The sequence below is a fragment of the Carettochelys insculpta genome, chromosome 5 (genome assembly GCF_033958435.1).
Source record: "Carettochelys insculpta isolate YL-2023 chromosome 5, ASM3395843v1, whole genome shotgun sequence".
NCBI lineage: Eukaryota > Metazoa > Chordata > Testudines > Carettochelyidae > Carettochelys > Carettochelys insculpta.
In genome coordinates, this window is record NC_134141.1 from 48,971,834 (window position 1) to 48,984,430 (window position 12,597).

The window sequence follows — 12,597 nt, forward strand, 5'->3', positions numbered from 1 at the left end:
GTTTTTGAAAGAAACCTTCTTACTGAAAAATATGAGGAAGAAGGATGTTTTCAAAAGCGAGGTTTCCTTTCGAATGAACTGCTTGTTGGTTTTCCTAAAACAGCACGTCTGGGACAGGGAATGGCTGCCATTATGCAAATGAGGCATGTGATGTGCAAACCCATGCAGATCAGCTGTATTTGCCTGTGTATGCCTGCATTGAGTTGAAATAAGCTATTCTGGAATGGTTTGTTTTGGAATAAGGCTGCTGTGTAGCCATTCCCCACCCCCAAGAAAGTAGGATATATAAAAGAGTGTGTGTGTGTGCGTGCACACGCCAATGCAATAGATAGATATAGATCTATAAACATAGAAAAGTAGGCATTTCGGGTGACCATTCAGTGTGACAAGATACTACTGAGAACGAGTGCTTAATAGAACTCAGAATATGTTTAGATATTCCTAAAGATAATGAGAAAATCTACATTTAACCTTAGATGATAAAATAAGGATGTAACTAATGAGGCCTCATGCTTCAGAGCATAACCAAACCATTAAATGAGTATGGAGGATGTAATTCTTCCTAAACCCAGTAAGGAAATTATTCCATTAATTTCTGGCCCAAAGTTCTTTACCTTTCCGTGAGGTAACAGATGAGACATTGGACGAAATACCAGTGCAATATTGTCTTTAAATACAATAAACCCCTGAAATGCACAATTTTGAGTTGCGCTTAACATGCGTTAATGTGAATTAAGCACAACGCAAAGTCACTTGGTGCCTGTCTGCCCACCCAGCTCCCCTAGCTCATGGGAGCTGGGTGGGCAGACAGCCACACTGCTGCATGGGTAGCTGCAGTGGCACTGCTTCTCCCTGGCTTTCTCCAGCTGCAGGAAGCCAGGGAGAAGCCATACCTGGCTCCCAGAGTGGTGGGGAGCTGGGAACCAGGGAGGAGCCAGGAAACTGACCAGCACATTGCTGGTTAGTTTCCTGGCTCCCTACCTCACTGTGGGAGCCAGGAAACTATACAAGCAGTGGTCAGTTTCTTGTCTCCTGTGAGCAGCAGAAGCTGGAGTCTGGCTCCCAGCTCCCTGATGCTCACAGGAGACTGGAAACTGACCAACACTGCTGCACTGGCCAGTTTCCTCGTTCCCAAGATGAATCATAGAATCATAGAATACTAGGACGGGAAGGGACCTTGAGAGGCCATCGAGTCCAGCCCCCTGCCCCAATGTCAGGACCAAGTACTGTCTAAACCATCCTCTAACCTGTTCTTAAATAGCTCCAGTGATGGAGATTCCACAACCTCCCTTGGCAATTTATTCCACTGTTTGACCACCCTGACAGTTAGGAACTTTTTCCTAATGTCTAACCTAAACCTCCCTTGCTGCAGTTTAAGCCCATTGCCTCTTGCTCTATCCTCAGAGGCCAAGAAGAACAAGTTTTCTCCCTCCTCCTTATGACACCCTGTTAGATACCTGAAAACCGCCATCATGTCTCCCCTCAATCTTCTCTTTTCCCAACTGAACAAGCCCAATTCTTTCAGCCTTTCTTCATAGGTCACATTCTCTAGACCTTTAATCATTCTTGTCACTCTTTTCCGGACCCTCTCTAATTTCTCCACATCTTTCTTGAAGTGCGGTGCCCAGAACTGGACACAATACTCCAGCTGAGGCCTAACCAGCACAGAGTAGAGCGGAAGAATGACTTTTCGTGTCTTGTTCACAACACACCTGTTGATGCAAAGAAAATTCAACTTACAACGAGGTTGCCAAGAATGCAACCTCTGCGCAAATCGGGGGGGTCTATTGTAGTATGAATTTTTATTTTAATTAAAACATAGGTGACCCGCAGTGAGAGGTAGAAAATACTTTTACGCAAGTTAACATAATGTATGTGCTTCACTGGAAAAGTGAAGAGGAGAGGTAGGCTGGGGAGTGGGGGAATGGAACGATAGTATTTTGTGCAGGCTGGGAACTCTCAAATGTTATTTCACTCAACTAAAGCTTGCAAGAAAAGCACAACCAACCTTTCATTTAATTTCCCTTTCAAAATGGGGCTCTGAATCAATAGACCTTCGTGAAAATAAGGCACATTTTGGACCTAAAACATCTTTCCATTACTTTTTGTATCTGTGGCACTCCAGTGGATTTGCCATCTTGGCCATGTCTACACTACAGCACTCTTTCTAAAGGATGGCTTTAGAAAATAAACGTCAAAAGACAGCCTTTAGAAAAGCCACGTCCACATGGGCAAATGGGGACCAAAGAACCGACTTGCTGCTTCAAAAGGCCTTGGTGGCCACCCTCCTGGAGGCCATCCTCAGGGCACGAGCCATCTGCCACTTGTGGGGCTTCCCCACAAGCAGCAACTGGTGGGACCAGGTGGTGCTGGAGGACTGGGGCAACGACCAGTGGCTGCAGAACTTCAGTATGACCAAGGGGACATTCCTGGAGCTGTGCCACTGGCTTGCCCCAGCCCTCCAGCACCACAACACCTGCATGACGCCAGTCACCCATCTGTCGGCTACCAGGGCCACCATCGGGGCCATCCTGAACAAGGTAAGCAATGCCTGGATCACACTCCTACCACAGGGGTTCAATGAGTTGGGCTTTCGGAACTTGAGGCTCGTCCACTGGATGGCCAAGGGAACCTACATCCCCTGCGGAAGCTCTTCATCAGGGACACCACAATGCAACCCTGCATTGTGGTGGATGCGGCCTGCCCTTTGCAAGCCTGGCTTATGAGGCCATACGTGGGTCACGCCCAGCCTACCCAGGATGTTTTTAATGAGTGGCTCAACCAGGCCCAGATCACTGTAGGGCAGGCATTTGGCCACCTGTAGAGGCGCTTCTGGTGCCTCCTCACCAGGCTGGCGGTGGTTGGGGTGCACTGCACCCTCCACAACCTGGTGGAGGCTAAGCAAGAGCTGTTTATGCAAGGGTGGGCTACCGAGGCAGGGTGCAGGTATGAGCAGCTGCCTACCACCCCGTACCACCAGGCCTAGCAGGATCGGGTGCAGGTGGGGGAGGCCCTTCACCCAGGAGCCACATTGACGCCCCCCCTGCCCACAAGCATACGCTTTCCCCACCATCCCCATGTACACAGGGTTAAACATAACATGTTCAGTAAAAGGTTTATTCATAGCAGTCTGTGCCTCTTCATAACCTTGGGAGCTATGTATAGAGGGGAACCATGACCTGGAGGTTTTGGGGGAACCAGGAACTCGGGGGGGCTGGGGGAGCTTTTTACAGGGGTGGTACAGGCCAGGGTGAGCAGACACCAATGCCCTAGGAGAGCAGGATGTTGGGATGGGGGCCCCTACTCTTTGATGAAGGTTGAGGGACGGGATCCCCTTCACCTACCCCTACCCCCCCATGTCTAGGGGCCCCGTTGGGGCGGGGTGGGGCTAGGCTGGGGCTGGGAGCACAGGGAGGTAGGGGCACAGCTGGGCTGCATCCTCTGCAGCCTAACCAGGGTAGTACAGGAGGAGCAGAGTGTTGGGGAAACTGCCCTTGCATGGCTGGCCCTGGCCAGGAGCATTCAGACCAGCTGGAGGAGGTGGGCTGGTGGGAGGTGAGTTGGGACCAGTGTAGTGAGTTTGGGCTCGTGGGGGGAGGGATGTGGTGAGGGCTTGGGGGGCTGGGTGATGGGTGGGGTGGGGTGGGGCAGGAGTGGGAGGGGTGGGTGTGGGAGTGGCTCATGGGGGGGCAGCAGACGGCGCCAGGTGGGTGATCACGGCCTGGGTCAGGGTGTCCAGGCTGGCCGCCACCCTGTCCCAGGCCTGTCGCTCCATCGCAAGCCCATGAGGTCGTGCAGGGCTGCAGTGTGGGCAGGGTCACCCACTGCCTCGTCTCTGCCCTGGTGGCACTGGCAGATGGCCCATCAGCAGTCCCATGTTGTCCCCAGTCAGGGTCCGGGCCACTCCCCTTTGCCCTCCGTGCTTGGGCTCCTTCGCCTGTGGATGGGTCTCCTCTGGCTGCCGACCCCTGGAGCTGTGGAGACAGAAGGGGACAGAAGAATGGGCCATTAGTCCCATGGTATGGCCTTGCGTCCCCGCCCCTCCACTCCCCTCCCTGTTTCGGGGGCCCTGCGGGGGTTGGATCACGGGGTTCCCTGCATGGGTGGCACGGGCTGCCCCCTGTCCCTCCACGACCATGCAGCCCGTGGAGTGTGTCTGTTCAGGTTCCACATAGATGGGGACCAGCAGCCACGTGGGTAGGCTGTGGCCACCCTGGGCAGGACCAAGCTCCCTGGGGACTGGGCCCCGGGGCAGCTGGCATGCATGACACCTACCTGAGAGTCCCTCCAAAAACTCTTGTGAGGCACAGCTGAACAACCCAGACGGGAAGTCGACGACAACACCTCCCTGACTTGAGCCCTCGTCATCACTGGTGGTCTCCAGTGTCTGTGCCATCTGCCAGGCGCCTGGTGCTGGCTGCGGGTCCTGGGTGGTGCTCACCCTCCATCCCTGGCCCCATCTTCGTCTTGGGCTCTGTGGTGTCAAGGATGACAGCTGGGAGTTCTGCTTCCTTGGGCCCAAGGAGGTGGTCAAGTTCTTTATAGTAGGGGCAGCTGGTGGGTGCTGCCCCCAATCATCTGGACAGCCATTTGGTGGAGGACCTCCTCATCCTCCCATAGGGAGAGGAGGTCCCAGAGTTCGGCCTCCATCCAGGAGGGGGACTGGCGCTTTGGAGCCTGGCTCGCCTCCTGGGAGGGCTACCCTCTCTCCTTGGGGAGCCCCCAGGGAGAGCGGGGGGTCTCCCTCACTGGCCAGGGAATGCAGTGGGCTGTCGGGTGTTGCGGCAGGCAGAAGGCTGGAGAGCAGTGTGGGCTCTCAGCTTCCTGCCTGGGAGTTTGTGGGAGCCTGTTTCTTTAAATGTGGGTGGACGCAGGAGCCATAGAGCTCTGCTTGTGTTGTGAGCGGCACCATGAGGACTCCATCTTTTGAAAGAGCTGACTGCGGAGTGTCTGTGCTTGCTGCCTTTCAAAAGGGAGCGCTCTTCCCACCATGGGAACAGAGACCCGACATTCATGGAACGGCCCCGTTCTTTCCAAGTTAATTTGGAAAGATCTGAGTTTGTGTGTAGGTGCTCTGTGGGGAATTTCAAAAGATGGGCTTCTTTCGGTGTCATTTTTGAATGTACCTGCTTGTGTAGATGAGGCCCTTGTGTTTTCTGAGGAGAGCCTAATTTTTTGCTTCCTTTTTGCGTGGAACTAATGTGGGAATTAAAACACAAAGCCTTTGTATTTACAACACATTGATTGGTCAGCTTGTATACAAAATTGGGAAATCTAAGTTAAGGCTGACGCTGGCAGCATAGTGCGTTAGTGTGATATACTGTTAATACTTGGAAGCAGAAGATTGGCTTTTTTCATCCTGTCTCAATAGTGATCACCTTTTTTTATATGAATGTAGACGTCCTGCATGTGAGAAGTTGAGTTCCCCTGCCTCGTGCTAGTAATTCTAAACTATGATATAGGGTGTCCATGTTTTTATTGATAGAATGCATTGCACTTACACATCTTGCCACAAGGTTTGCGTTTTAAAGATTTGAAAGGATCACAGTCTTACAAATTAAGGAATAGATTGTGTTAGGTTTTAAGCCCATGTTTTAAGCTCTTAAGGAAGAACATTGTCATAATACTATGTTTAAAATTGTCATAATACCATATTTAAAAATTAACATTGTCTGTGGCAGACAGTTGATTCCCCATTGTTTTGTAAATACTCTGTTGGAGCAGAACAAACTAAGGTTAAATTAGAGATGGTGGGGGGAAATTGGAGGCAGGCAAATGAAGGATGTACAGGGTAGGAATTGTACAAAACAATAAAATTCAGTTAAAATAGATACTTTAATTTGCTCAGATTCTTTGTGATGGAAACCATATGAAGAGGGTTGTTTGATTTGGTCACTAATTTAGATGTTCCCATGAGTATTTCATGGCTACATAGTTTTTAAACTTTGTATTGTGGTTGCTGGTATACAGAAGTTCAAAGGTTATAAAGCTTCATTTGTGTTGAAATGTGTTTTGTAACAAATACTTCCAATACAAAGCAATTTAGAAAGTGTTTTTCTGAAGTAACACCCAAAAATGAGCAAGCTTTTAAATAGCATCTTCTCGATGTCAGTCTGCTTTGCTTTGTTATTCTGATCAGATGTATACAGAACCTATTTGAATTGTTTCAGGATCTCTGGTCTGATAGTTGTGGGAGAGTCATTTTCTCCAGCATTACACCTTCGATTGGAAGAGACCAGTGGATCTCGTGCGAATGATATGAAGTTACTCAAGAGAATTGTAGATTATGTAAGTGTCCCTTTTGCAATTAAAGCATATCCAACTTTTAATTATTAAAGCAATTAGTCTGTGCAAAGCCATGGCATGGTAGTTGGTTTAATTATTGTACGACCTGGAGTTTCTTGTTTGGGAAATTGCAATTGAATAAGAAACAGCAGGGGCCTGTATTCACTTTTTGAAATCATTGCAGCTCTGATTGGACAGAAACCAGCCCACGAGAGCTGCCTTTTCCACGTGCTTGTGGACACAAGCAACTCAGAGACCCCTTATCCCCACCCAAGGGACATGCAGTACCAACACGTGGGGCCCAAGCAGCATACGGATGTGCAACAGGCAGGGAGCCTACCCAAGAGTCCTGCTGGTCTTCTGGCTGAGAGCCAGCTGGGGTAAACTCCTCCCAGCCAGAGCCTGCATCTGGCATCCCATCTCCCTATCACAGATGACAACCCAAAACCTCTGTATTTCCCTCCTACACCCATGCCCCTAGTAATTCTCTCCCAAACCCTGCACTTCCTCCTAAAGCCCTCCCTCCGGTCAGAATCCTTTCTAGCACTCATGTCCTCTCCCAGACCCCCTATACTTGAGCCTTCTTCTGCACCAAACCTCTATCCCAGACCACACACAACATTCATTTACATCGTAGAAGAGTGTGGACTTTCCCACTTAACAAATTCTTGAAGTGGCTTCCTTGTTGAAAATTATTGTCCACCGCGATATATACAAAGGGATTAGAGAGAACTTTTGAGTTTTATAGAAACTTAATTTATTCTTCATGAGCAAACGTCTCTTGCTGTATGCAAACACTTGAGCTTCAGCTGCTGTATTGATTCATAACGTGTTTGGTTTTTTCATAACATGTTTGTTTTTACATTAAAGTACATGAGCATTTTTTGCAGGCTGTAGCATTTAGCATTTCAAGCACTTTCCATCATCAGTGTACACCAGTGGTTTTCAACCTGTTTTCCATTGTAGGCCTGCTTATGTGTATGTATACTACTTGTATGGCCCTAAGAATATCACATAGGCCACAGCTACATGCTATGGGGCTGCAAGTGAAGAACCATTGCTATACACTAATTCTCAAGATATCGTATGTGAGAAATGCATGAGTATGTTAAATGATGCATCCTGTGTATCTTTCAGTGTGGGGGCATGACAGTACTGGTTTTGTACTTGAGTTCATCTAACTCATGTAAATTTGAAGAATGCAACTCTTTGAAGAAGGTGCTCTTGAGTTGTAAGAAATATTTTAAATGTCAGCATTCATATTAAATCATTCTCTCCATGCCCATTAACTGCTTGCACTGTTGAGTTTTTGTACAAGTTGAATATCTTTTACATGGGACTCTTCTGAGTAAAAGATAAGATAATGCTCATAGTATGTAACCTTCAATAACATTTTCTTCCTTAAAGATTGCCATTACCTTATTCTCTGCCCGCACAGCATAGCTATGTTAAGTAAGTTACTTTTAAATCTAGCCATAGTAACTGTACTGACTTGCAGCAGCAATGACTTCTACAGACAGGGTGACTAGATACTGTTATGTGGCCAGTGTATATTAAGGCCAACAATTTGTGAACCATCCATAGAAAAGTTGGACAATGACTTAGCTGGACTCCTTTTTTCCTTTTTTTATTCTAAATATCACTATTCTGTAAATACCTGATGTAATCCTATTTCACCCATCCCTCATTTAAAGAGTACTTCTACTTATGAGTACTTGCTAAAATGAGGGACATGTATACCCACCTGTGTTCACTAAATGAGTGAACTTCTCCCACTAATATGAGCAAGCCACAGTGTCCCTGGCTGGGAAGCTGGGAGACTCGCATTCTCCCCGTCCAGCAGTGCCAAACTGCCCCCAGCCTTCAATCCTCCCCCCTGCCCCACCACAGTCCTAAACAGCCCCAGCCTTAGACACTCCTCCTCCTGCAGCCTGTTCACTGGGGCTACTAGGCTGGGTGGCTCCCCCAGCCCTCCTGCCTCCAGCAAGTAACAGTCATTAAAATCAATTAACTCAAGTGTTAAGCTTTCAGCACGTAGGCATAAGGTAATCACTATCTCTACATATTTGCCTGGGGCAATGGTGTTAAACTGCAAATGGCTTCTTTAACAGCCACATGCAGCTTCGAAGTGCCCAGCTGGTGACCGTTAACAAATCTAATGGTGACCCATGTTTGGGTCCCAACCCTTAGGTTGGGAATCCCTGCTCCACATACATATACTACATCCTATTTCTGGTGCCAGACTATTCAAATACATCAGAAAAGTACCTAAACTCAACTGGTTTATGTCAAGTTACAAGCACTTGCAACAAATCAGAGACTTTTACATGTGTTTTAGTGGGAATTTAGTGTCACTTTTATGAGTTTTTGCTTATAAGCAGAAATTTGGGAGCCAGTTGCGCTCATATAGCGAGGGATGAGTGTAACTATTTTTTCTGAACTTACAGATAGATGTGAAATTAAAGACGCCTATCCCTAGTCGTCTTCAAGAACTCTTACTGACTTAACTTATGAAACACCTAGGAGAGCAGTCCTCTTACTCCATTTCCAGCCATTTCCAGCCTCCTTCTCCCAAAAGCTGGTTACAAGCTGCGGAAGGAAATGTCAAATCTGTCCTGTTATCTCTGTTCTTCTAGGGTAATGCAACCACCTACATTTTTAAAAACCTCAAATTAAGTCCTAACATTTTAAATTTTTAAAAGATGCCTTATGTGTCAAGGTGTTTTTTAATAACTAATTACGGTAATGCTAGTAATTCTCTTTTGATACTGGACTTGATATTGGTTTTGATGTATACTTCACTCTCTGTGTAGTATAAGATTCTGCCATGTTTGTCATCCAGACATTTAATGATCTAGTCTCATAGATTGTAACAGTAGCATAACAGTTACATAACTGCTTGTTTATATGGTCTGCAGTGTATGGACAGAGGTATTGCATTAACTCAGGCCCGTTATCTGGAGAAGGAAGAGAAATGTCTTCCACCACCTAGGTGAGTAGAAATTAAGAAATCTCTGGGTTTTTATCCCTCTTGCTGCATGAGGGAAAACCTCTTGACCTCTATAAAAACAAGCTATCTGCTTTAGACCTTTTTAATACAGACTGAACCTCTGTGATCTGGCAACACCCCAGATGTTGCTGGACCAGAGAGCCATGGGGGGCCTTCAGGGAGCCTGAGCAGGGAGCTGGTCCTGCAGATGGAGGGCCAGGGTGCACATGAGGTGAGCCTGGACAGGAGGCTGGCAGTCCCTGGGGAGAGCACAGAAGCCAGCAGTGGGGTGAGGAGGTGGTTGACAGGTGAGGAAATGGAAATATGCTGCTTACCAAACACTTTAAATGGATAGTATGACATATTGCATTGTCTTGCAAAAGTAACCATTGTGTCAAAATAAACTAAATCTTCAATATTAGCATTGTATTGTTTTCACTACTACCTGGCTGCTTATCAAGCATGTTTTAGTAAGAGGCCCATTGAACCTGAAAGTACTTCTAAATATGGGAATAAGATTGTGTGCTCAGTGCCTATTTGGAAAGATATAGTATGACTGTTTGCTTTGCCACAGAACCATTGTGGTCACGTGCCTTGCTCATCATTTGTGACCGAGTTAATGGCCCAAACATTGTCTTTGAGTGAGAGAGCCATTCCTTCAGTCTGCTGGAGAATCAAAATATTGAGTGAGAGTCATTTGAGTTTAGGGTGAGCAGAAAGCATGTTTAAAAAATAGGGTTGGACGTGTGTATACTGTCACCCCATAGGAAAAAGTTTAAATACTGGGACTGTTCCTATAAAATCAGAACATCTGGTCACCTTAAATTTGTCATGTAAAGTGAGTATCAATTAAGGTTAGATTATTAGGATGTAGAGCCTGTTAAACTAAGACTATTAAATGAACCAAAACCCTTGGCAAGCTTTAATAATCTGTAGCATTTACTAAGAATGGAAGATATAATTGCTTAGTTTAACATAAATCTTGTTCCTTAAACCAAATTTTCTAAATTGGCCAATTGTGATTTAACTAAATGTTTAAAAACAGATGCTTGCTACAAGTTAAACAAGTTGTTTGAGAAGAATACCTTATATCCCAAACATCACCTACAAGCGTTCCAGACAGCAAAACAGATAAGTTGAGCAAAAATAGAAAACATCTGAATAAGGAGAATGGGCAAAATGACCCTGTTTTTATGCATAATCTGCAGGTAATCAGTATTGATGGAACCATTTAGAAGGCTTTTAATCTAAAAGTGTGATATATATATATAGCATGAAATACAACAAATATGACAATGGAAATTATTAGTTAAGAGAGTGCATAAACGTGCAGGGTATATAAGTGCTAAAAATAAAGCAATGCAGGAGACATGCTCTTCCATCCCCATCTCAACTTCAAACCAGTATGGACCTAGTAATGAAAGAAACAGCCTTTCTGCACCCACATAATCGGGTAACTAATTGCTGCTAGTTTTTATGCAGGCATTTATATTGTGTTAAGGTGGTGGCATATTCTGAAATTCTCACAATAAAATGAGATTTAAAATTAATTTAAATATTAAGTAGTGAAATTTTACATTTATTATGCTTGTTAAATTGTTCTGAACCAAGTTTTTCACCCAGTAAGTCTGATCTACATTAAAACTAATACATTACAAGAGCTTACTCTTCTGGTTTTCTTTTTTCCAGTATTCGAGTAGTGGTAACAGTGGAACAAACAGAAGAGGAATTAGAAAAAGCTGCATCGATTATCAGGGAAGCTGCACAGTCTATACTGAATTAAACTGCTTATTTGGATACTTCTATCCTGACATTATGAAAAAATGTTTTTTCATTGTATGGTGTCCTGGCTTCCACTCCAAAGAGTCCAGCTATTTATGGTTCATCCACTGGTGCAATTGAAAGCTTGATTAACAGGGTCATTCCAGAATCATGTAGATCTGGTGAGGGGAAGAATGATGAACTTTAAAATTACTAAATAGAATACACCATATGTAAAAAGTACAAACACTACTTATAGTACTGTTTTTAAATTGGATCTCATTGCACAGCAGTATTTTATATTGATTCCCCCCCTTTTCATACAGGCCTTAAACTTTTCTCAGTCCCCTGAAAACTTGAACAGTCCATTTTCCTTAAAAGATTGGAGTATTATGAGAGTGCAGGAATTTTTAATATAATCTCAATAAAGGAAATTTAATTTTGCTTAAAATATCACCTCTTTCAAGATATTTCTAATATATTTAAAAGCTATATAGTTAATGTATTAAGGAATTCTTGTTTTGAACTATACTGAGTACTGCAGTATTTTATTAAAATAAAGTACATCCTATATTTATATACTTAAACTTTCTTTAGTTTACTATTCCTTGAAACCAGTTCTTAATTGTTGCACCTATATAAAAGTCCATTTTCCAAAAAGAGAGATTCACATCAAATACTGTTTGAGTAATGCATTTGATCTGTTAAGTCTATGTTGGTTCGATTCTTATGGATGTAGTTTTTTCGCACTACAATTTACTGGCCTTTTCCCTGTGTGCTGTCAGTAAGCTAAAGAGGAATATGGAGAGCTCTAGAAGAGATTTTTAATGGCAAGCTGGAAAAAAGTAACCAACATTGTGACCACTCCATGCCCACAAGGTACCAATAACAACATGAAAGTTCTGAAGCACGATATCTCAATTTTAGGTGTACAAGTCCCATTAACTGAATTTATCTACTTAAATTCTCTTATGAGTTTTGAGAATCTGTACCTTAAGGTCCCGTGCAGGTTTGCCGTATACACAGATGAGGGTTCAAACATATTGCCAATCACTTGGAAAACAGCAACTAAGAGAGGGTGACATAATTTATTGTAACCTTTTACAACATATGAGCCATTACTGTGTACTGCAGGACTTCTTATAAAGGCTAATTGTGTTTGAAAATACTTCCTTTGTATCTGCCTGTTGTGTAATCTGGGTTGTTTTATAATATCTTTTTTTGGTTGCTGCTACAAAGACTTAACAGTGCTATATTTGGAAAATAACTTTTGTTTAAATAAAGCTAAACATATTTGATTCAAAATTTCATGTATCAGTTAAATTACTCAGTACTTATTGAGGTGGTCTGTGTGCTGCTTTTCTAAGTCCATCAAGATATTTGTACTCAGATAACCAGCACACAACTCTGGTGCATGTTCTGCTTGGAATATTTTAGTCATTCAGAAACCAACTTCTGCAGTTGTTCACAGTATATTTTATCAGCAGTTGTTGCCAAAATCCTGATTCAGAACAAGGTCAAATTCTCACCTTTGACTACACGCCTTTGATTACAGCAAAATG

The 12,597-nt window shown here is 44.4% G+C and overlaps 1 protein-coding gene across 1 annotated transcript in view; it reads left to right on the forward strand.

The window, feature by feature from the left end:
• The window catches only part of SPTLC1 (serine palmitoyltransferase long chain base subunit 1), a 46,962-nt gene extending 34,622 nt beyond the window's left edge, over positions 1–12,340 (forward strand). The window contains exons 13-15 of the mRNA XM_074994154.1: positions 6,171–6,288; positions 9,204–9,277; positions 10,964–12,340. Of these exons, the coding sequence (XP_074850255.1) occupies positions 6,171–6,288; positions 9,204–9,277; positions 10,964–11,057 (286 nt within the window). The 3' untranslated portion in view covers positions 11,058–12,340. The remainder of the gene's footprint in view (positions 1–6,170; positions 6,289–9,203; positions 9,278–10,963) is intronic.
• Positions 12,341–12,597: the final 257 nt, after the last annotated feature.